This window comes from Myiozetetes cayanensis, unplaced genomic scaffold, assembly GCF_022539395.1.
Source record: "Myiozetetes cayanensis isolate MyiCay16 unplaced genomic scaffold, myiCay2020 scf1, whole genome shotgun sequence".
Lineage (NCBI taxonomy): Eukaryota > Metazoa > Chordata > Aves > Passeriformes > Tyrannidae > Myiozetetes > Myiozetetes cayanensis.
The window spans coordinates 146,005,866-146,031,917 of NW_026086604.1; the positions used below are offsets into that span (position 1 = coordinate 146,005,866).

Genomic DNA, 26,052 nt, shown 5'->3' on the forward strand with positions numbered 1-26,052 from the left:
GCAGATACAGAGACATTGAGAGGACACAAAACCTGATGGTCAGGGCCAGTTCCAAAGACAACCCTCAATTCAGCCAGAGCTTTGTGACCTGCCATTCCTTAATGCTGGTCAACCACATCATGTCTTAAAGACACCAGTGTTGAGCTTTCTATTCCTTGAATGAAACTTTCCCAACACCACTGCTTCCAAGGCTGCTCAGACTGCAGGCAGAGGAATCCAGCAGAAAGGCCAGAAGTCATCAGTGGGGAATGGTGGGAATGGGTGGGGAATAGTGGGGAATGGGTGCCCTTGGCCTAATCCCTGGCTCAACAGAACCCTGGGCCATGCCAGGCAGCTTCCAGGAGTCAGGTGTGGAGGTTTTACAGTGCAGATGGTTGGAGATGTAGGACTGTGTGATCCACACAGTCAGATCAGAGGTACCCTGTGGCAGTACATCACTGCCTCCCAACCTAAATTCCATTAAATGAGTTGACTATGTGGTTTGTTTTTCTCCTCAAAATAAATAAATTAACAAAGGTCACTGGTCCTAAGTTCGCACTAATGCACATCAGTCTGGCTGCTTCCTGCCCCCAAGAGAATAATTAAATTGTTTTAGATGTGAGACCATGTCCAATGCAATTGATGGAGGTCCTCCAGTGACTCAGGGGGTTTTGGAGCAGCAACAGCTGAGCTACTTGTTTACATTCTGAAGTTCACTTACATTAAATATTTTTTGGGGTTTTTTAATGTCAATAAATATGCTCAGTCAACCTATTTCATTGTAATGAAAAAGTACAGCAGAATATAAAGTGTTAAAAAATTTGTTTGGACTAGAAAACAAACCTTTTGATAATAAAGATCAGAACATGAGATGCTGCAGGATGGCCCAACCCAGACAATTAGTTAGGGCTCTAACAACATAAGATTTTCTTTGAAAAATTCTCTTGGGATTTCTCAGATTAATAAAGACTGAATTTCTCTGCTTCACATTTTGATTTTTTAACACCCTTAATTCAAATTTTTAAGTTTTTCTACAAAATGCAAGAACTACAAATTGTCTTCACGAAACAGCGTGCAAACCAGACCCACACACACAGAGTTGAAATTTTCAAGTGATTGCTCAGTTCCAGGAAATGGAGCTTTAAGAAATACGCAACGAGACAGCCTAAAACTGTGACAATCCTCAGCAACACAACAAGGGCCTCATTCTGTATCACAGGAAAGCACCAGAAACACTTTCAGCATGAGCTCCAAAGACACCATAGAGATTGGAAACAGTTACCTAGGTCTTTCAAAACCACATTGACACTGTGAAGAGCCAGTAGTCACACAGTGCTGCATTTGCTGATTCACATACAGACCTTGGTCAATATATATAAAAAAAAACAAAAACAAAACCAAATTTTAAAAAAATCCCCCCCCCCCAAGAAAAAACCCCAAAAAACCACAAAAACAAAACCAAACAACCAAAAGTCAGATTAAAGGACAAAGGTCCAGCTTACCTGGATCACTAAGAAATTCCTCCGAGGTGTTCCACATCCTACCATCCAGATACAGCGAGCCATTGGTGAAGTTAAACATGGTGTAATCCCTGACACACTTGTGTCTCAAGTTGCCCATGAAGAGCTGGAGGCCTATGAGGGCAAAGACACTCAAGCAGAAAACGGTCAGGATCATCACATCAGCAAGTTTCTTAACAGACTGGATAAGTGCCCCTACAATGGTCTTCAGTCCTAGGGAGATAAAAGCCAAGAGTTTACAGACTGAGAGACTGAAACCTGTCTGCAGACAGCTACTTTTCGTGATGAAAATCTCCATGGAAGGGGAAGTTGGAAGCGTTTCTACCACAGGTTTGCAACTGGACGGCAGAAACGAGAGACAGGTGAGCACCATGAACGTTTAGTTTGGCCTGCTTTTGTCAGGACACAAACACCAATTTAAAAATGGAGCGAAAGAACTGGATGGAGGGACAGTGAGGTACAAAAATATTCATGGATAAAATGCGGAATGTGTTTTATATTTTCATGGATCTACATTAAAGGCTGTAAAGCCTAAATCCCATTGAATTTTGAGAAGGCGAATTATTTTTAAATCACTCAGGTGATTCTGATAACTTTATCCCTCACACAAACAGATGAAGAGGTATGGAAATGCTGTTTATTCCCTGCTTATTTTGCATATTTTTGTGCCAAATCCAACATGTTGTCCTCATATGAATAATTCCTCTGCCTTCAATTCATTTTGCTTAAGACAACAAGAATTTAGGATTAGAAAAAAGCCAAATAATATGGGCAATCAAATAAACCCAGTGGAAATTATTTGAGTAAAACTACCTGAGGCTTCAACAATACCTGGGCAAAAGTTAATCGTTTTATAATGTGCTGCCAATGTAGATAAATCATCTTATTACATAACACCAAGAGCTTGGGTCACACAAATTATTTTCTCCAGTATTATTTCACCCTGTAACACTAGATTCAGTTTATTATTCTATAAAATTCAGATATGAATAATTACACTGTTTTCTCAAATGATATTCCTTGCTTTTGAACTGGTCCTGAAAATCAGCACTATTTGAGCTGATTGAATATTACATGATTATGACCAAAAAGTATTCCTTTAAAAAAAAAGACCCTTATTCTGAACCGGTGGGCTGTAGTTGGACATTAATATCAGCTGCACAATGGTAGCAATTTTGTTGTTTCTTTCCTATTTATGTTTAATTAATACTGGTAAGTAGTAATAAGTGCTTCTGATAATCGGTGTCACCAGCATGGCAGCAGCAAGAGAAATTGAGTTAAGTGGAAAAAAGAAAATGCAAAGAGGAAACAGGAGGAATTCTCCTGGGCAATATTCAGAAGCACATTGATTTGCTCACTGAATATGATCATACACATTAAATCTCAGCTCCTTGGAATTCCACCCCAAGAGTTTGGCAGCCTCAAAGGCTGAGCTAGTGCTGCGTAATTGAAAATAATATGAAAATGTACTTCAGGACTCAGAGGAAGGTAAAATGGGTTTTTGGTCTTGCTTAAAATTCTGTGGTTAAAGTAAGGGGAACTCACAGTTTCTCAAATGAGGATGAACTACTGGAATGGCCAACAGGTGCAGCAGTCCTAAAATACCCCACTCCTGCATAGGATATTGTCATTAGGTTAAACTGTGAATGATATCAACATCTCTAAAATGGCCATTTAACCAAAAGGGACTGACCCAGCAGGTGTGGGTAACTTTCTCCATTAAATTCTTTGCTTGCCTCCTTAAAGCCAGCTTGTGGCACAATAAAGAGGCAAGGGTACACAAGCTCCCTGGTCTGATAAAAAACCGTAATATAAAATATTGCAGGTCAAACATTAGGCAAAAGCTGGATTTTCATGCTACCTGTCCTCCTCACCAGAAAGAGATTTTACAAATGAGATCAGTTCTATTCAGGTAGCTAAATGAAGGCTGACTCTGAACTTTTGAGTCCATCTCTAGATTTGACTACCTGTTTTGATGCCTAACTGAAAAGGAAAGCTCTTCTGATAATCTAGTCTGGAGTAATAAATTTTATATCTGAAGTGAAAGTAGTTTTAGTTGTAGCCCCATTTCGAAAGGACATCTGGAGTGTCATCCTTACCCAGCATCATAAGACCTTTAAGACAGGCAAGTCTTAAGCAAGAAGTTAAGTGAGAAAAAGAAATAAGATTTGTAAATGTGCTAGAATTTTCTCAGATCTAATATTCTGAAATGTTTCCATGATTCTTATCATTGGTTGTCCTTTGAATGAACAGATGTTTCTTCACTGAAGCTCGTGAAACTTGGGAAATCCAAATGCAGACTGAGTTTTAAGAAAGGAAAAAAATACCAATCCACAAATTCTTTTACTGAAGCACCCTCTGTGAAATCCCTCCCTGCAGCACATTTAATTGCTTGTTAAGCTTGCAGTTTGTATTTGTATCATCTAAGTGCTCTAATTAATCTTACTCACATGGGCAAGGGCGATGGGAATCCTAATGTGAACAGGGATAATATCAGGAAACAAAACCTACAGAATCCTAATCACCATCTTTTTTCAAAATCATCTTTTCAAAATCAGGCTCCAGTATTGGTAATTTCAAGGTCATTTCATTAAACATGTTTTTCCCAGTTTAATTACTGGGGTTTTAAATAGAATAGTAGTCCTGTGCTACTAGTTTTATGAGTTCGTTCCTCGCAGGTATCAAGTAATTTCTTATTAAGAGGGTTTTCTGCTTTACTGCTTTTTTTTATTATTATTATTTGTTTGTTTTCATAGCTTACAGGCTTCCGAGTAGTTTAAGAAGATGATGCTTCAGTAATACAGTTTCTGTAATTAAAGACCATTTAAAAATAACTTGTACTCTGCCTCCTGGACCTTTATTAAAACTTTCCAGGAAAACCATTTGGAGAGTGTTATACTTACAGTTTAACTTTTTATTCTCCCCTTTTTAAAACAAAATTGCCCAGAAAACTAAGTAGTATCCATCAAGGCAATTGACACAACTAAGTGCCACAGCTAAATAAAATATTTAAATCACTGTTCATTTAAACTTCCTATGCCTCCAAAATGGAAGGGCTGAGGGGAAATAAGGACACCCAGAACCCCTCCCAGGTGCTCTGCATCTCTCTGAATCAATCCCATGTTTTGTAAAAGCAATGCTAGATGTATTCAAATTTAGAGCACGGTTAAATCTTCTGGATAAATAATCCTTCTTTGAAATAGTGCCAATCAGAGCACTGAAATATAGCTTAATAGAAGATACTATTTATGGGGCATTAGAGGAATTTATTTAATTCTTGCAAGTCAAACATCAAACCAGGCAGCATGCAGGAAAAGACCTGAGGATCTGATCCAAAGCTGAATAACACCTACACCCGTTAATGACAATGGGTCTATAGATTAGTCCCTGTGAAGAAAATTGATAACAGGCTTTTTCTGAATCACTGACTTCTTTCCACACCTCTGGGCCAAATCCTGCTTGCATGACATGAAAAACACCATGAGATCCAAAATCAGTGGAATGAGGGCTGTATAGGCAACCTGACATCTGCAGAAAGCAAGAAGAATTTGGCCCAAACATTCCTGTTAAGGCAGGTAAAAATTATCACATTCAGAGGTTGATCAAATAATCGGTTTTCAAATGCAAATCAGAAACCATAGAAAATGCAAGCAACACCAAACAATGAGAAATGGCAAGATCCCAAAACACCATCCATTCCTTCTACAAGATGTGAGCAAGTATTAGCATAATTCAGTATGACATCCATACCAGATGTTGGCAATCACCTATAGAACATCAGACACTTTCATGCACAGTCTGGAAACAAGCGGGAAGAAAAAGCAAAAAAAAAAAAAAAAAAAGAAAAAAAAAAGGAGAGTGTGACTTGCAGCATGATTGTCCTCACCTATCCCACTCCTTCCCCTGAGGATACGTGTCTTGTAAATGTCTGTGTGAGTCATGTGCATGTAGTGAGAGAAGAGCTCACCCTTGATGAGCGTATTTTGTAATTAGCCACTGAGACATGGGGCAGCAGAGAGTTTAATAGCATGTTGGCAAACTTGAATGGTTGTCAGCATTCCCGTAGACTGTCTCTGCATGGAAATGTGACTGACAGGCCAGCCTCCAAGGAAAACACAAATATGTCATATATTTCTCACTTCTGGGATAGTTACTTCTTGAGTTAAGTGATTTGCCCACCAAAAGGATGTGATTTATCTCTCTGCAGCAGGACTTCAGTGAAATTGAAGCCCTGAACGAGGGTCAATCTCCTCCACACAGTCTTAATTCTCGTTCCCGAGCTCTGTTCTGGCTATCATTAAAGTTCTGGATAACATTCACAGCGCTATTTATAGCCTTCAGTCTCACACTAACTTAAATGGGAGCTGGATCAGGCCCCAAAGTGCCTTGGCCCAATTTTCTATGAGGTCACCTTTTGCCGGTATCCTGTCATTTTATGTGAGATGTCGGTGATGTACACGCCTGTTCCAGAAAGAGCAGTGGAGCTTCTCTGGACACAGGCAGTTTACAAAATCCTGGTGGTGATGATTATGGTGATGATGGCCTGCATTTTGTGGTCTTTCGATGGAGAGGCATAGAAGGGTGTACCTCAGGGTTTATATTATCTAAATTAGTAGTTATCAAAAACATTGATGATTGCCACGAAGATAAATATGATTCAAGACCCTTTGTTGTGATGGGAAGACTTCCTATTGAGCACACTGGGACTCAGATATGCTGGTAATGGGATGGTAATGGGAGATAAATGAGTGAATTCAGTGGTTGTTCTGCTGCTGACCATGGTTCCCATCTAGATTGAAAAACAAGTGAATCCAGTTGCCATGGCAATATGCAAGATGCCAATTAATAAATAGAACCACTGAGAGTTAAAGGTTTTATGCTCCCATAGAAAAAATGTTGTGTATTTCTAAGCACCTGAACCTGTACAAAGCTTGTTTTCCTCTTGATACCATGGGAAACTGGAAAACAGGAAGAAACAGGTGTGTTTAGTGCAGAAAAAGGAAAATCAAGGGATTCCATGAAGGTCTTCTGGCATGTTGAGGGCTGCCACTGAAGGTAAGGCACTGACCTGATGTCTTACACAGCTCTAAGATAAAAAAAAAGAGAGCTGATAATACCCCAGGAGAGAGGAAGGCTGGATGGGGGTCTGGATTCATAGACAGGACCTGCAGGTCCATGGCCATGGGAAGAAGGAGATACTGGCATTATGGCAATCAAACCACAGCTCCCCAGTGAGAGGGAATCACACAGCTTGATGGTAGATGCAAATATTTGCGTTGTTGGATCTGGATCTGAACCATCCTCCCAGGACAAATCTTCTAATGGCAAAAGCAAAGAGTTTCTGGAACAGACTTCTCAGGAAGATCCTGAGACCTCCACCTTTGAAGGATTGCTAGAAGAAGTCAGGAAATAACTATCATGCCATGTTAGAGCTATACTAAACACAGCCTTAGGCCAGGGGAATGGACTCTTGAGTTTAGGAGATATTTTTGAGTCCTAGGAGTCCGTGTCCCCTAAACATCCCCGCGCCTGCTTGAGCACTTAGCAAGGCATTAAAGGTAGGTGAGATTTTTAAAAGCACTAATTGTTACCTTTACTGACTCCCTCTGGAGTCAATAGAGAAACTCATTGATTCCAAGTGAAGCAGAAAGCCTTTGAAAACCAGCCTCTAAGTGCTTTGCTGGACAGAAGCCTTACACCGAGGACTTGGCCCGTTACTTTCGGTAAGCAATTTCACTCAGCATGTTGAGTCCAAGTATGTTTGTGCAAATGTAAGTACCTGATGGAAAAGTGTGATCAATTTTATTGAGGAAAAGCTTAGGTATTAGCAAAGGATAATACAACTCAGTGTTTTTCACCTGAGAAGTGGCAAAAAGAACAACCACCTTCTCCACTCTATTGCAGGCAACTCAAAAAATCTCATGAAAGATATTAATACTCACAATCTTCTCATTTTTTGGCCTGTTGGAGGAAAATATTTCACCTCAGCATAAACCTATGTTATCACTAAAAATGCAGACTGATCTCCAAATAAACCACAGCATCATGTCTAATCTTTCTTTTAAAATATATGTGTCTAACTGAAAAATGAACTGACACCTCTGAAATTATCTGCTAACATTAAAAAAAAAAACATCTCAGCTGTGTTTCACTGGCAGTTCAGCATTCCATGGCAATTTGTAGCTCTCTGCATTTGTAATTTAAACATACTCAGTGCACAGGTAATGTTGATTATCAGAGGCCAGATATTCTATTAGCATATCTTCATGTAGTTATGTCACCAAAAAATTTAGTGACTTGTACATAAAAAATTCAGTTATCAAAAAACTAATCAAATATTCAGTCAGAAGGAAAAGAGAGAATGTGAGTTATTATGTATGACTTTAATAAATAATACTCTTTTTCTTTTTTTTTTTCTATTAACCAACAAATGGAACAACTCAGTGTTTACTATCACTGAAGGGGTTTGGTGTATTTTCAAATAATGTTTTTCTGAATCTCAGTACTCAGATTTTTTTCCCCACTAAGTCAGATTTTATCATTTGATGTAAAACAAGCTTCAGCTCCCCCTCTGATATAGGACAGCAGAAAATTGCTATATATATAACTCAGAAAAATTGACAGGCTCTGCTCTGAAGAGGCTCAAACTCAAGACAAGATGTAAGGTGAAAGGTGTCCCCTGGAGATGGCTGTCCCTCCAAGTTAGTCTTCAAATTGCTAGCAAAGGACACTAGGAAACAAATTCTGGCTTTCTCTCTTATTAGCCACTACTATCCCACATGACCTGTAAAACTGTGCTCATCTTTGTTTCCCAATGAAAATAAAAATCATTTCTCAATGGAAATCCAATTAGAGAAAAACTTAAAAGAAACCCTCTCTGCTAATAGATTATTCTTTAAAACTTAAAGGTAAAAATTAAGACAGGTACTAATTTCAAGGACCTAAAGAACAGTCATATTAGAGTAGTCTTTAAAATCTATATTTGGACATTCATTTTCAACAAAAAGTACCTTGCTCTCCCAGTAATTTCCCTGACTGTCATTGCCTTGGTGTTGGAATAAGTGAGCAAACTCTAGATCCATATATATTTTTTCTTAACACTTTCATTACAGAATTTCCATTTCTAGCTTATACTCCATATGAATGCTGATGATTAGTTTTAATACATATCCATATAAGTTTACAACTCAGAATTTGATTGGATTTATATTACAGTGTGGATGTGCATAACAGAGGGGGTGGAAAATCCTTTCTAACCTTAAAGAGCTGTGTGTGAGCATCTGAGCAGTTCTTTCAACGTTTTGAGTATTTTTTGACATGTAATTGCCAACATCTGTTCAGGATTATCAAAGGTAGGATATACCATGCATGGTTTTTGCTATCTTCTCTACCTTGTCATGCAGGTTGGAGATGTTAAACACTGAGGCTGAATGAGACCTGTCCATAGATCAAGCTTGGCAAGAAAGTGTTGTCATACAGGTAGTCCTCAGTGGACTCATCTCTGCATAAATTACTTAATAGTAAATGTTACTAAATTTTTTTAAATAGTAACATAAAATAAAGAGCTTCTTTCACTACCAGATGTGTAGTAAAACACTGATTTTTTTTTTTTTTCAGAGGGGGGAAGAGCAGAGAAATCATATCCTAGAAAATGCGAGTCGATGAAATGCTGGACCTACCAAAATCAGTATTGAAAAGTTCTCTGATCTCTTCAAGACCCAAAATTTCAACAGTGTTTCTATCACAAGCAATGGATAAACACCATGACAAATCAGGCTATCTCTGCCTGCAGTCTTGAAACCTCAGCTCATAGCACAGATTTAGATTCCTCTATCAGTGCGCTCTTACACATGAATATGCATTTTGAGGTCATTAACCTTCCATTTTTAAAAATCGATATCCAAAGGCTTTAAAAGAGTTTCATTGCCATTTTCATATGGTTCACGAATGGGTACTTTACGTATGTGACTCACGAGCCACTGTTCCCACAGCAGCTCTCCTCTTGGTGAGGTCTGTGATTTTGGAGGCACTCCCATTCCTTCTGCCCACAAAAACCATATTGGAAAAACCACATAAGAAAATGTATTCTATTGACAGGTCACATTCCCTACATTCCTCCATTTCCTGATCAGTATCTATGGTTTTAGTCGTTTGTAATTACGGTGTTTGCTACTGGAAATGGCATGTAGGCTTTAACTGCAGCCGGAGTGTTTAACCTGATTTTCACCTGAAATGACTGAGATTGTTTTCAGCGCCCGCAGTACTCTGAACGTTCGTAAGGCTGAGACATTGCCCAGGTCCACAAATTCAGTTATGTATCTGTAACAAGGGAAAGTCACACACAGACAATGACAAAACACCAGCCAAAAAAAAAAACAACAATCAAAGGGACAAAGAGAGACAGAGAAAGAATCACTTGTAGCTGAGAGCCAAAACGTAAGGATCGGGGCTTCTTACCTGGGATTACTGAAATAGTTTTTAAAGCTCTCAATACCCTGAAAGTCCGAAGAGGTGAAACACTGCCTACATTCACAAATTCTCCTACATACCTGTAGAATTAAGTCACAGTTATTTGGAATTATACAATAGAGTATGAGACTTGCCTGAATGAAGAAAGCATTCATACACAGGGAGTGAACACAGCCAAATGAGAGGTGCATCCACTTTTCAGGCTGTTCTTTGATGCCATTTGTCCCGGGTTTTTCTTAGTACACATTATTTCAAATGCTACTTGAACGATTAAACTTATCTAATAGGCATCAATTCTTTAAAACTACCGGGTGAACTTTGTTATTGTGCTGTTTGGCAATAAATACTTTAAAGATTTTACCATCATGTAGTTTAACAACAACAAAAAAAAATTCTTTACATTATAGGAAATATTAAGAGTTATTTTGCTGCTCTTAAAAAAATAAAATAAAAGCTTCAAATACCCAAGCAATTTTTACAGAATAGCTTCTGAAAACTACATATGGGACAACGTTGGAAAATATCAGTGCAAACACTTCTACTGGGTTATTTTAAGATGCTGTATTCTGTTGTAAAGCAGATGTTGGTTTCAAGAGATGCTTAAAATTGCATTTTGTTTTGTACATCAAATTCATATCCTTTGGCTGCAGGAAGATGGAGTTTAAATGAATATAACTGACATCTTAGTAAAAACTCTTTATGATCAAAATACCAATCCCAGCTCTTCCCTGCCATGGCTGTTTGGGTCATCCTTGAAGACACATGCCACATCTGAGCTAAATGCTCCTCGGAGGGTCAGTCATGGAAGGAGCTTTGTCTTATCAGTGTTGTACAAAATTATTTCCTCCAAGTTGGTATACAGTAAAAGCATAGTCACCACTGCACCCTCTGAATAAAAGAGCTCTTGGACCCTTGAATTTCACTATTAAAATTCCATTAGATTTCATTCAAATATTCTACTTCTTTGAGGCATTTGTTTGTTAAGATAAAATCTCACCTGGTTATTTTACAAAACCTGCTTAAGTGGGCTTTGTCCAAAGGCCTCTGGGGAGGACAAAGCATCCTCTCCATATCTACTAATCCAGATTATAGCCTGGAAGAGCAATATTGCTTTTCTCCATAATCTCATAAGGGAGTCTGGGCAAAGGTTTACCTGTTTCCTCCCCAGCTTTACCCAGTGCTTCTCCCCCAAACTCTTCTGCAGCATTAAAGGTGGTGGAAAAATGTAATTTGGGGAGAAGCAATATGACAAGAATATGGTTTTGCTGACCAGAGATTTGTAAAATCATATTATAAATATGTGAGCAAAGCACATGAAGCAAATAATACTGCTGCTTGTTTGTAATAGTCAATTAAGATTTATTTTAGCCATTTCTTCTATCAAATTGCAGCAGACCAGTTCCTCTGTATTGGGGAGCGAGAACCAACTGGAACTCCCACCCTGGATTTTCCTGTTAGCCAGGGAATTGCTTATTGTCTTTAAGCTCTTGACAGGGCACTTTCCAACCCTGAGTTTCAGCTGCCTCTCCCTCACCTGTCCTGGGAAGTACTTGCTGGTCTGGGAAAGAGGGATCTAAACAGGGGCAGTTTCATAATTTTTCCTGAATACATCCATGGCCCCGGAGAGGGTCACAAGCCATGGTTGTGTCTGCTGGCATAGGATGGGAGAAAAACCCTGGAGACCTAAGGCACTTCTTACTCCCTAGTGTGCTATTTAAAACTACTCTCTGTGGCCCAATCTGTGCTGTTTCTGTCCAGAAGAGAAGGTCAGAAGTTTTTTTGCAATAACTCTAAAGCAAATGATTGTCTTTCCACTATAACACCCATCAGTGACATAATCAGATTTTCTGCTGGCTCAAAACCCCCTGTCCATCTGAATCTCATGACCCCTTATCAGCCTCCTCCATTTTGAATCCTCAAGCCTTCTTCATTTCCAGATACAGAAACACCTCCAGCAGCACACTAGCTACAAGCAAAGACAACACCAGGGTTACCTGTGTGATCAATCTTACTTTAAATTACTTGCAAATTGGATTTATATGATGGCTAAATCATATCAGAATAGATTCCATTATCCAAAGCTCTGTACTGTCTGCTGCTTGCATATTTGGGAAGGAGGTTTCATTGTACATATGAAGATCATATTGCAGCCACTTTTAACTCTCTCACTGCTGCCTGCAGGCTCAAGGAAGCACTTTCCTATTTATTTTCTATTCCAGAATTCCAATTTTTTTTCCATTCTGAAAGTGTTAGTATAGTATGCCTTAAAGTAAGAAACAACAGGAATGGATGCTGGTTCTGAAGAGAGCAGCCAGGGGTACAGTTTGATGTTAAGAAGCTTGATATTTTGCAGTTGCAGGTCCCCCTGGTTTAGGGACCTTCTAACTAAGAGATGAAATATCATTTGGAAAGAAAATTAAAATGTAGCTAAGAAAGAAAGCACACATTCCCAAGCCTCTCATTAGAGAAGCCTTAAGGAAATTTTCATGAATCCTTGGGCTGGAGCACTGATGGCCATTCAAGTCTAGAGTTAGATAAGAAAAAATAGGGGTAAGCCCACAATCTCTGGGCACCAAATCCTGGTTCCTACTGCCAGGGAGTGAATAATTCCCCTGTGGGTAACTGTCCACTTCTAAGTCTGTGCAAACCTTCACATCTTTGCTGCTCTGTAAGTTCCAAACACCCAGAGATTATGTGGACAGAATTTAAGGGATAACCAGACTGTTCCCCACACTGACTGTTAAGACTTGAATGTCAGTGACAGCATATGAGATACTCCCAGAGGAGCTCCCAGAGTCAGGGGTGATGCCCCAACTTCTGCCTGAGTTGAGAAGATGAAGTGAAGCAGGTTCATGGTCAAGGCTGCAAGCTGTGGCTCCTCTTGGCCTTCTCTCTGCTTCTTTCTAACTTACTGTCAAAAACCTCCCTAGAAAGGAGGGAACCCCTTGCACAAAAATTCTCCATGCTGTGCTGAATTCTAAGATCTACAAAAAACTCATGTCCCAACTCACAAACACATGAGTTTGCTGCTTTTACCAACCACCTGATGGACAGGAGACAGAGGAGCAGGCTGGTACTCTGTTTTGATTTGGTTTTGTTTTGTTTTGTTTTGTTTTGTTCTGTCCTGCCTCTAAATGTTGCAGGCAAATTGCACTTCAGCAAAGCTTGACGAAGAGTCAAGCTGAGAAAAATACCTAATGTGTGCTGAGCTCCAGAAGATTCTCCCCCTCTGCGTTGAATGTTTTTTTAAAAGCTTATCATAAGGGCCAGATGTCAGTTCAGCCAAATCCATAGGAATGCAGTAACAGATACCAGGACCTGGCCTAGGGCTGGCTTTGGTCCAAAGCCTACTGAAATAAATGGGAGTGTTCCCGAGGAAGTTCACTCTGGTTTTACACACCTCCATGCTGCTCTGCTAAATTCTGCCAAAGACCACAGAATCACAGAATAGCTCAAGTTGGAAGGGACCCATAAGGACCACGGAGTCCATCAAACTGTTCTTTGCACAACTGCCTAAAACTAAACGTTATGACCAAAAGTGTCGTTCAGAAAGGCCCGGACTCTGAAAACTGGTCCTGATCCCTGTGCCCTAACAGAGTTGTGCTTCCAACTTCAGTGGCCCTCACTGGCACATGAGCTAAGTTTGGCTGAATATTATTTCCCAGTTTTGGTTCCATTCAAATATCACAATCCCAGCAGTTCAGCTCAAATGTCAGTGCTAACACACTTGCATCTCGCTTAGTGCTGTGAATTATGAGCTTCAAAGACGGCAGGGAGAAGTAACCTAAACCCAGAACTGACTACATGTATCATTAAGCAGAAAAAAAAAAACCAAACAGGGAGACTGGATGAAGTCCTTCCATGATTAGGAAATGGAGTTTTTCAGGCATCTCTCCTAGCTTTTACTTAAAGATTACGTGCATTTTTTGCATGCTTTTCTCTCTTCTGTGACCATGAAGAAAATCTGGATTTCTAGATTAGCTGGAAGTAGTGACAGTGTCAGACATTTGCCTTTGGCCAGAGCTTGGGCTGACCCTGTGTCCCCTGTGAGCCTTGGCTGACTGTTCCCCTACCCCTGTGTATTTTTAGCTGTCTGGATGCCACAAATCCATCACCTCCTTCAAAGCACCAGAATCCCACATGTCCTGAATGAACTCTAATAATCTAGGTAGAAGTATACAGCTGAAGGGGAATATCACGGTGGGGGCCAAATTTCTATTCCCAAGATATATAACAAGTTTCAGAGGCCTATAAATTAATTTTCTATTGTAGTAAAATAGTAATTACTTTCTGGGTGAAGAGGGTTTGTGAAGAGAAGGATGTGAAAACAACTTTGGTGATGTTATGGATAGATAGAGTATAAATAAGGATTTAAATACATGGGTGTTCACTCACACATAATACTTTCTATTCAGGGGTCTGGAGCTTCTCAAAACTACCTTAGATAGGTATTATTACAGATATTTTACAAACAGCTCTCTCTGTGGAGCACAGAGAGAGTAAATAATTTCTCAAAAATAGTCTAGTGAATTGAAAGAACAGAACTGAGGATTCCTCTAACTTCTTCCTCTTAAGCCACTCAGGAAAAAATACCTCCATCATAATACACTTCAGCCCCTTCTCATTTTCAGTAAAATATGAGTGAGAAAAAAAAAATAACAGCCAGGTAATTTTAAAAAAAGTTCTATTGCATATAACTATCTTGAAAAATATAAAGGAGTGCTACTTACGCCATAACAATAACACTGAAATCCAGCCAGTTCCATGGATCTCGGAGGAAGGTGAATTCTGTCATGCAAAATCCTCTCGCCAATATTTTTATCAACGACTCAAAAGTGTAAATGCCAGTGAAAGTGTACCTGGGGAAAAAAGGCGGCCAAGGTGAGCAAAGAGCATTAGCAAGGAGTAAGACAGGAATGGCAGAGACACACACAGCTCACGTGAGACACTCCTGCCCGTCTCAGTGGGGCTGCTCAGGTGAGTCACGGCTGCAGCACTGGGCTGTGCATGAGCAGCCTCATGTGTGGAATGAGCAACATGTAAGAAATGGGAAAGGGCTCTTGACAGCCACGGGATGAAGATAATTTTCACCACAGGGTGTACCTTGATGAATCCTCACTGCTTAAGTCAAACATGAACACTGCACTGCTGAGCTGTGCCGTGGGACTTCTGAAGCTCTGCCTGCAATCACTGGTGAAAGAGGAGTGGATTAGGGAATCATGGCATGGTTTGGGTTGGAAGGGACCTTAAACACCATCTAGCCATGGGTAGGGACACCTTCCACTAGACCAGGTTGCTGGTCTTCAACACTTCCAGGGATGGGGAGTCCACAACCTCTCTTGGCAACATTATGCCACAATCCTTGTTGTTTCTCTGATTTGAAGGAGGGTGGTTGTTCCCTTCATACCTCTCATCTCTTCCTACCCAGGGCATTTTGAAGTACAACAGGTTAAAAAAAATGTCACCACTTGGTTTTATTAGCTGAAAAGAGTATTTGTTCTGCAAATTCCTTTGTGTTTTGCTATCCATGGTAAACCACTCCAGCCTGGAGAATTAAACAACAAAACACCCTCACTGAAAACAAGTAAGAAAACCTCCCACCCAGAAACTGTATGTTGTAATTTTGACCTGCTTGACAGCAAAGGAGACATGAGGTTGTTTTTCCCCCCTTGTGAGTTATTGCCAACAGCCTCTTGACAGTGATGTTCTGGGAGAGAACATATATCTTACCTTTTGTAATAAAGTTGACACTTGTAATAAAATTTAGCAAAATCTCTGTGGAGGACAGTAATGCACCTGATTTATAGCATTCAGATCTGTATTCACCCAGGGCTCTACCTACCATCAGAGACAGAGTTCAGGGCATACAACAGCTCTTTTTTAACGTTTCTACCCTAGCCCAGTGGGACTAGGTATTTATTCTAGGCCATATCTTAATCAAAGAAATAAATGTTTAGTATCCACCACTGACATTTCCTACCCCTTTTCCTCCAAATGAAGATGCAGATGATACCAAAGCCTATTAAAAAACCCTCAAACATCTAAAATCTGCTAAAACATGAATATTGTAAGCCGTGATGTTAGGGGCTTTCGCTAGAAACACTGGCACAATATCTATAGCTACAATAGTGCCATCAAACAAAAAAAAAAATTGTAGCAGTTGAGATTCCTATCTGGTTAAAAAAAAAAAAAAAAAAAAAAGGTGTAAGCAATTAAAGGTGCAATATAAGGAAGAAAAATGGAGGTGTTTCCTCTTAGCTGTATTCCACTGATCTGCAACTGGGCACTCACACAGACAGTGGCAAATCTCATGCCCTCCTGCCATCATGTCGCGCAGCAGAGCTAGTTACATATGTTATAAAACCTCAGTGTGCTTCATCTCAAAATGGTGATTAGCAGGACAGTTTCTGTGCCACAGTGGGCAGTAAATGTTTCTCCCATCTCTTCGACCATACACTTGAGCATTATCTTGAATCCAACTTTTCACGGCTCCTATTTAATTTTGCTCTGGTATTTCGAATATAGGTCACCCATGTGACAGTCTCTTTAAGCGTGTGTATTCAGTAATACAGGCAGAAAACACATGCAAAGAACTAAAAAAAATACTTAACGGTACATAAGCTCATTAAAGTGATAAAGCACTTGTATTTATTCAGCATGTCAGATGGGTTTAATTGATTGTATAATCATCATCTAATTCTAAATGGATCGGGCAAAGTCCTCCAGCAACTGAACAGCTTCTTTAAAAACAGAAGTCAGGGGTTTTAATTTTTTTTTTTTAGTGGAGGGAATCTGAATTGATTTCTATTTTCAAAATGGTAAGGAAAATGTTTTAAAGGAAGATCTAGGACAAATATTTGCACAAGGTTATTCTTCTATCCCCCGTGAGTCTCTGAAACAGCAGAACAAAATGGATTAAATGTATCTTTTCCAAATCCAATATTAATCAATTTGAATTAAAGTTCATTGAGTTATTTTGCTCCTCAAAAGTATTTGACTTTGCTTTCATTCTATGCACCTGAGGGGGAAAAGCTGAGAGATATGAGGGGACACAGGAGAAGAGGAAACATGGAAGGATTTACTCCATGCTGCATGTGTGCATTTTAATTTCTGCTCTACATTTCTTGCACGCTCAGCTTGATGCACTGATAACATCATCCACATTTTCCTGCTTGTGGGAGACAAAACAAGCATTTTGATATTTCCCTCCAGAATGTTTGAATTCCCAGCCTAGACCAACAGACCAAATTTTGACTCACATGGAAGAGATGCCCATGATTCAGTGGAATTTATCATGGCTATGGTACTCTATGACAGTTTTCCATAGGAAAAGGACAACATCAAGGGAAAGGACAATCACAGACATACTTGAGGGTACCACACTCTACAGAAATATACGAAACATCCTGGGATTAGGATGTTATTGTGATCTGATGAAATATTTGGTTCAGTGCTGCCTATAATTAGCAGTTTATGGCCTAGAAGATGTGTCCTGCATGATTTTAAGAAACCTAAATAAGGGCGTTTCACTGTCTTTCCTTACAGCCCTGAGTAGACCAACCACCAGGCTAAGCAGCAGCAGATGGCTGTGTTTATCATATGTCAGTCAAAAATAAAAAGTGGGTTCTGATTGGTTCAATGAGCCAAAATAATTGTTTAATGCACTGTAGGTTGATTAGCATGTGCATCTGGAATCTGTTTCTAAAAGGAGTATTTTAGAGCAACTTAAAGAAATGAAATGGGCTTTCTGAAACCCCTTTACCTTCCTTAAAATTAATTAAAAAAAAACCAAAACAAAACCAAAACACAAAACCATCACAACAAATAGACACCTTCAAGTGATGTCTTTGCTATATTTCGTGAAGGCTTGACAAGCTAAAAAGACAGGAATTCACCTAAAAGTGTTCCCAGACACTTTTATGTTCATAAAATATTCCTAAAATGATTACAAGGGGACACTTCTCATGATGTGCTCAGTCCAGAAGAAACTTTTGCTTCCAGTAAGTTTCAGTTTAAGGATAGAGCTAATGTGTTCAGGAAGTATTTTCTGAAATAATTCAGCTTAAGCTCCATCAGCCTACCCTGATGTGTAACAACTATCAAATGTCTTGCATGAGAACTGTGGAAGTCTGCCCAGGTTCAAACAGGGTTGTCCTCATATGTGATTTTATTCAGATGTAGCATTGAAGGAGCAAGAATTATGAGATGGACTAAAAACTTTTAGTTTACTTACTAAGGGGGTTTTCACAGGAAAAAAAAAAACAAAACAAAACTACCTGGAAAAACATTTTGTGAGGGCAGATACCACGATCAGCATTACTGGAAATAAATTAGGCAGCAGCAAACACGATGAAAATAAGAACACAATGAATGGAAAAAGAAGGATAAGGACAGGGCAGCTGTAAACCAGCAAGGATACTTACTCAACATATTTATTCCATGACGGAGTCTCTGATTGTGCCATGAACACACAATTAGTTAAAATAGTGCACATAATAAACATACTGAACAATGTAAAGAGGCAAATTAAGGAAAACAATACATATGATACAAGACTTCATAAATTTTTGTCCCTTCACACAAGACGTGACAACTCAGTCATAATTTGCAAGTTGCTTAAAGAACAATAAACATTTTTTTTGCAAGTGCATAAGTAGACAAATAGTTATATAAACAGACAAAATGATGGAACTTTCCATACCTTTTTTTTTTTTCTTTGCCTACATCTTTTATACATACTTTATACAGTAAACAAATGTACTGACTCTGCAGTCTTTTCAAAACACAATACCCCAAATTTACAGCTGTGTTGGTCAGATGACAATGTGCATAGGTGCACAACTTTGTATGAAAAGAGGGATTAGTCTCATTTAAGTATCTACAGAAAAACCTGTGTCTGCAAATTCCCACTTCATTTTGCACCCTGAAACATTTCTCAGGCAGTAGGGTAAGTCACAAATCTGGTCTTTCTAATCTCTTTAATGGGCTTGAGGTCTCACTCTCAATAAAAAGTTTTACCAAAAGCCAGTATGAGTTTCAGAGCACTGATTTTAAGGTTAGGTCTGCAAACCTGCTTGGCAAATACACAGCCTTGGTCTGCAGAGCTGCCTGCCTCAGCTGAGGCACCAGATTCCCTAATTGGAGGCTAAAATGAACCTCCCACGTGTACAGTCCATGCACTTGGCTGCTAAGCTGAGGCCATAAATATGAAAAGATGCAGCCTAAATCAAATTCCTGAAATAGTTCACTGAATGGCTCTCCTAAAAGCACATGCCACTTTGTGTAAAAAAAAAAAAAAGAATAATTGAAAAATATGATGGGATTCACCTGCATAAATAACTGGTCCCATGCTACTGGGAAAGAAGACAAGTAACATCCAAATCCAAATTTCTTTTTCTTTCTTTGGGGAAAAAAAAAGGTTTTTTTCCACCTCTTTACTGATTCCATTGGTGTTATTTTATATTTGAGAATAGTGATTGAAAAATATAATTTCAAACCTACATCCTGAAATGTTTGCATGAAATTTATCCTTTCGCAGAACCAAAATCTCTGATGAATAAAGAGTGGAACATTTTCCAACGGGACAAATAAGCAGCTACAAGGTTAAATTGGTAGTAACCAACCTGTGTATTCCCCAGGACCATCGCAGAAAGCAGTAATTGAACTCACAGGGACTGCTCATCTCACAAACATTTTCCACTTCTGGGCCAAGGCCTCCTACTGAAGGACTGGGAAGGATATCCAATATCCAGTCACATTTTCTCATGTCAGCTTGAGATATGTTTCTATAAGTTGTGTCATTCTGGTTAACACAATTAGTTTTAAGTTGCAGCCAGCCTAGAAAACACTGGATTACCTTTTCAGCTACCATGAAATGCTTTGAAAACAAGCACAGTAAACTAAAGTGGTATCTTCAGATCTTGCCAAACAAATAGCATACTTCAATTCCAAGAAAATTAATTCCTCTACAGGAGTTCAGGATCACTGGTTTGATTTATATATCTCTCTGTTTCTTTGTGTTATAAACTAAATCTAACAGCTTTCTTAGATGCTCACTTACAGGCAGGGGTCAAGCACCAAACAGAACAAACCAGAGAACTCAGGTTGAAAATGTAAAGGGTCAGCTTTGGGACAACAAATGCACTATGAATTCAATCTGGATTTCATGACCAAGCTGAAAACTACAAAGAACAGAGAAGAATGAAACATTTCAGCTGGTTATGCACCAAAGTTAGAGGTCTGTGTTTAAAAAAACAAAAAACAAAACAAACTAAAAAAGAAAACAGAAATTCCTACAGAATGAAAATTAGCATTCCTACCTGAAATCTAATGCAATTGCTTGCATTAGAAAAAGTCCATGATGATGATCTACTCAGAAAGGACAAAGCAAAGAAGATAAAATTGAGATAAGCTATATTAGCAGCATTGTGTGTTCCCTATCTTAGAAGTGCTAATAAATCAAATTTTTTGAAAGCCTACAACCCAAATATACTAAGCTACTCATCAGGATCCTTTCTGCAATAAATTAAACCTATTATTTCCAATCTGAGGTTAGAGAATAGGCTTTGCACAAGCTGGTTCTAAAAGTTATAAATTTTATCTTCTAGCACAAAGATATTGAGTCAACCACGGCACACTTCTATTCTAGACTTCATTATGATGGATAATTGTTAATTAGCAGACTGAATACTAGAGGCTCTTTAGGTGATCATTGCCAAATTACATATAATATGTGCAAGCAAAGGTTAGTCCCAATGAATAGTACATATAATTGGTGCTTCACAAGGTCTCATTTTGCCTTATGGAAAGTGTGCAAAATCAGATGGGAGAAAAGCTGCAAGCAGAAAACATGAACAAAGATGGGAAAATCTTTACTTTCTTTTTTTTTTTTTTTTTTTTTTTAATTTCTTTTTCTAATGCACCAGAATCTATAATTTTTTCATCAAGGAAGGTAGTTTTGGCCAAACCCCCATTCTGGATCAGTGGTGAACTGAGAGCACCTGGCTATAATACTTAGAAAAACAAGAAATAACAATTGTTACGGATTTTATACAGGCCAACAAACTGCTTGGAGGAACTAAGGACACCACAGAATGGTCCTTTTCTTGCAGACAAGAACTGAGAGGAGTATTTTAAACATAAGTATTGATGTGGCTTAATCTCATTAATAGGTGGAGATAGTAAATAAAGATGTTAAAAACAGCTGATGATGCAAAAGGCATAAAATGTTCATCCAGTAGGATGCAGCTCTATACTTCCCATGTCCTCTGTGACTGAAATGGACCAGGGCCACCTTCTGGCCATGGCCCTTTTGTGAGGCCTCTTAGACTCTGAATAAGAGGAGAAACACCTAGGAGGGGTTTAAGGATACGTTGTTAGTTGAAGTAATTCACATAGCTAGGAGTCTGGGAATGTTTTTTCCCTTGGAAGGATGCATTTTTGAAAGGCTAGACTTATCAGGCTCGGTGGATGGGCAGTGACCATACAGAATCTATCCTGCCTGCTATCTCAGAGGAAGAATTCCATATACAGCTACTTAACCAAGAAATGAGACCCCCATGGCTTCTCTATAAGATGATTTTACTCTGTCCTCTCTGTGCTGTTCTACTGTTGGCCTTCACAGCACAGTCAATGGCTGAAAATTGAAGTATGGCATCTACTAAAGAAGTTGCTTCAGATATTTACGTGACAGGGCACCATTTGCTAATGCTCCTTTTCGGCTTTTGCCCTGGGGGAAATAAAGATTGCTTGATTACAGTCACGCAAGACGATAGATCCGGTTCCCAGATTCATGTCTGGGGTATTTTCTGCTTGAGCACTTGCCGATTCAGGCTCCTTTCTGCCTGGGATATTGACTGCCTGCTCAGCCCATTGGCCTTTGTGTTTTAGGTTGATGCAAAAGGTCTTTATTGACAGAAAACAAATCAGTGCCTAATGCAGGAACTTTGTTGCTGTTTCACTGGGACTGGAGTTGTTGTCTCCTGCCTGTGCCTGCCAGAGCTTGAGCCACTCCCAAAATTTTACACTCCTCATCTGACTGTATTTTTTTTCCTGATAAATATTTTAAATGCTCTCCTCCGTGGTCTTTGTCCTTGGAAGTAAAATGATAAGGATTTCTTGCTTATTTATCTTTTGGTTGACCGATACCAAGGGCATGTAGCTCCTCTTGCTACACATAGCTATGACCTCTTGGCTTCACCAGCCAGCGTAGAAGAAAGTGAGGGGAAGGCAGAACAAGCCTTCAAAGCTGAGAGGCACTATTCACACTTTTTTCCCAAGAAGCTCAATTTTCAGATTCTTCTCTTAGCCGCATCTGGACAAATGAATTGACCTTGATTAACTTCAGTAATGCTACACTGAGGTAACTGTACCTAAAAACTTTGCTGAGCTCTAGGCACATGGCAGCATACGCTGCACTGCTCACACACATAACCTGATCCACAAGCAAATCTCTCTGCAGAATTCTACAGCGTATTCTTAGTAACCACAATAATATTTTGGCTGATATAACATATTAATTTTTGCATAGAATTATTGCGATTAGAAGCTTCACCTGTTTTTTTCCTTTTGCTAGAATATCACATTTTTTCCCTCACTGCATGGACAAACCCTGGGAATCTGGTTTCTTTGCCTGTTTTTTTTCCTGAAACTTGATAATTAACCAGTGATTCTAAGATGCTACCTGCTTTATTAGTCAGTTCTCTGTGGTGACTGGAGCACTGTAGATGAGGGATTTCCGTCACTAAAACATCACAGAATGAGCACAGCAGCATGTGGAGTTTCTGAATTATCACTGCCAGGTCTCCCACATGCACCACAGAGAAAGCAGTCAAATCACAAAGAAGGGTGTGTTTTCAGTAATGTTCACACAAAGCTGAATATTTGGGTCAATTTGGCATGTCAGAGAGATGTGGCTATGTCAGAATATAATGTTTCTGTGTTTTTTTTAAAAAAACAAGCAAAACCAACCATTGCAGTGTATCTCACTTGACTTCAGAACAAGAGTCAGGGGAAATCAGGCACCACCCTTCTGTTAGAAGGCCCAGCAGGACAGCCTGAGCTTTTTTTCCTGCCTGGGTAACTCATTCTGATATGCAAACTTGAAAAGAATCAACAAAACAATTTTTTTAAATATTCTGTTTCAAGAGAGAAAAAAAATTTCAGTTCTGAGGCAGTTCAAAATTAAATTGTGTCTACATATGGTGTCACAGAGTTTCACCCCTGGCAGAAGTTGCTGAAGTGCTTAGTAGCAAAGATCTCCATTAGTGTAGATTTCCCCTGGTGTCCTTCCTTTCTAAGGTACTACACCCACTTTCTTCCACTGACACTTCAGTAAAGATGATCAGTCCCTTCACATCTCTTAATCCTGAGTAAACTCACCAGACTCTCCAGTGCAGTTCACATTATGTGATGCCAGCAGTATAATACAGTCATTTTTATAGCTCACATAACAATATAAAATGAAACAAACCAAAAATCCAAGTGCATTTCTGCTTGTGCAAGCAAATTCAGCCAAAAGATTTAAAACAGCTTAATGAAATAAAATGGTTTCTGACTTCCATCCATCTGTGTTTAAAACCCATATAAAATACATGAGGAGGGAAATCAACAGAAAGGATATGAATGTACCAAAATTTTAATTGCTGCTCTTCTGATTGGATGGAAAGGACTAAGTATATACAAGGCAGGAGTGGCACTAAATCGAAAGATTGTCTTCCCTTTGTTCAGTACTATAAATGTCTGGAAAACAAAATGAAAATGAGAACATTCAGTATTTGCATTTATACTCAGCTTTTCCCAGCCCACACCCCACTGGGAAATTCCTGCCAGTATCCCATACTTTTTCCCCCTTCGCTCCCAAGAACCCCAAATTCCTTTTCACTTGGTGAAACCTTTTGTCCAAGACCTTCCCTAAAGAGCTGTTATCCATCCTTTTGTAATATCCCAACTATTTTTAGTCCTCTCAACCCTTACAGAGTTCCATGCAACATCTCCATCAGGGTCTGTGAAGAGGGTGGAATCACCTTTAAAAATAAAAATGACCTAGAGATTAAAATGTGGTGGAGGAACTTATGAGATGCTCTTCTTCCCAGGTGCTGGGGACCTTGCTATGTTGTTACTCCACCTTCTCTACTTTGAGCACTGTGTTGCTCTCAGTGTGTTTTGTCTCACCAAGTAAGAAGGTGCACGAGGCACAGCTCCACAGCAGGATCTGACCCTGGAGATGAGGCACTCTCATTGTACTCAGATAATTATGGGCAGAGGAAAACAATACTGTAAGTTATATTAAATTCAAAGCAAAGGTGAATTGGATGCTGACCCAATTTGCAGAGCTCTGAAGATGCCCCAACAAGCATAGAGGAACTAATATTCACTCAGGGAAGGAATCAGGACTCCCAATATATAAATATATAAAATCTAAGCAAATCACCCACCTTGAGTCTAAAAACTTCATGACACTAAAATTGCAAATCTATATCCTGCTGCTTGTGCCCGGGGATAGCAGGCAAATTAAAAGGTAAATTAATTCTGGCCCTTCCAGGTAAGTAATCTATTTGTCGTTATTCATTTAACTTGTATTCTGTAGCTCTAGCACCTGCCTCTACACTGTTTTAATAGAAGTAGCATTATGGTCAACATTGTTTATAGGAAATAGCACAGCCCAAAATCAGGATCATCGGTACCTGAAAAAACTGGAAGCTGCCTAAAAACGCATTGTGCTTCCAAGCTTTATTTTGTCCGCTGTTTTACAAAATGTTTGGAAAGGGGAACAAACTGTAGTAAGCAATCAACCCAGCTCTGCTGTCAACAGCCTTTTGACAGAAGCTGTTTGCACTGTTGTGGCTTTGGTCCAGCCTACACGTGATCCCTCATCAGGTGATGCTCACTTTGGGACCAAGTTTGCCCTTCTGCAAAGTGCCAGCACTGCACAAGCTGCTCACACATCTCCCTTCAGCTTTGTTTTGGTCATCTTAAATGGAACTGAAATATTCCTCAGCAGGAACAGAAATGCTGCTCTCCAGGAACAGTTGTGGAGGTGCCTCCTGCTCTTGTGCAGAGTGCTTGCACAAGGCTCAAGTCACCCAGAAGCCCTTAACATTAAGGGGCTTCAGTGATAAACAACAGACCTGTGAAAAGTCACAGCTCATGCAGAAGGCAAGATAGGGCAGATAAAACCTCTGGCTTAATTTAACTCAGCTACTGCTCTGCTCTTTTCAGATATTCCGTATTCATACTCAGGGTTATCTGTAAACACAACAAGTTCTAATTTTGTTTTTTACCCCTCCTTGCCCTTCTGCTTAGTGGTTTTCTGGGAGCCCTGCTCATGCCAAAACTCTGGAAAAGAAATATTTTTACCGGCTGTAGAAAGATAAAAAGCAGAGCACTCGAAACAGAGACAGTGGCTGTGCTTTAGCAGAAGCCACAAAAGACTGCTGGCTGGGGCTCACCTTGCGATCATTGTAGAAAGGGTCGATGTCCTCCAGGGGCTCCCCAATGAGCTCTGGAGAAACAGTTCCATAGATATCGGGCAGCTTCTTGCAAGCTTGCAAATCAAACTGAGGCTGAGGTTTCTCTTCCTCGGCCAGCTGCTCTCTGTATTCCTGCTTCGCATTCCTTGCAAGCTTCTCCGCGATCCGTTTCTCAATGGCAGCCAAGGACTCAGGCGTGAACCGGTGGAAGCTGTTAGTACCCGGTGGTAACAAGAAGTCAGCCATCTTTTCATCCTGCTTTGTCTTTACTGGTCTTTACTCCTAGTAGCGGAAACAGCTGAAATAAAAATTACCAAAAAGTTAGTGGCAGGAGAAAACGAGGAAGAACAGAGCCATCAGAATGAAAAATCAACCAACCAACCAACCAACAAATAACCTGTAGGTTATTTATTATCAGGAGAGTCTTCATCTGTTTTTAGGTGGTTAATAGAACATCCAGGAAAACAAACATTACTGAAACTGTACTTTCCATAAGGAACCACACATGGTCAGAGCTGAAAAGACTTTGTAGGTAGACTGTGGAATATTCTTCAATTTTTCAGTCATTCAGGATCCTAAATCAAAACTAAGGAGTAACTTAGATTAATACAAGC

General features: G+C 39.5%; 1 protein-coding gene across 7 annotated transcripts in view; it reads right to left on the reverse strand.

Moving 5' to 3' along the window:
- The window catches only part of LOC126642037 (sodium channel protein type 5 subunit alpha-like), a 214,699-nt gene that overhangs the window by 148,101 nt on the left and 40,546 nt on the right, over positions 1-26,052 (reverse strand). For all 7 annotated transcript variants that reach the window (XM_050319342.1, XM_050319334.1, XM_050319325.1 and 4 more), the window contains exons 2-7: positions 25,418-25,736; positions 23,588-23,708; positions 18,392-18,479; positions 14,699-14,827; positions 9,727-9,818; positions 1,482-1,712 (exon numbers count right to left, since the gene is read on the reverse strand). In XM_050319342.1, coding sequence (XP_050175299.1) covers positions 1,482-1,712; positions 9,727-9,818; positions 14,699-14,827; positions 18,392-18,479; positions 23,588-23,708; positions 25,418-25,684 — 928 coding nt within the window. In that variant the 5' untranslated portion in view covers positions 25,685-25,736. The remainder of the gene's footprint in view (positions 1-1,481; positions 1,713-9,726; positions 9,819-14,698; positions 14,828-18,391; positions 18,480-23,587; positions 23,709-25,417; positions 25,737-26,052) is intronic.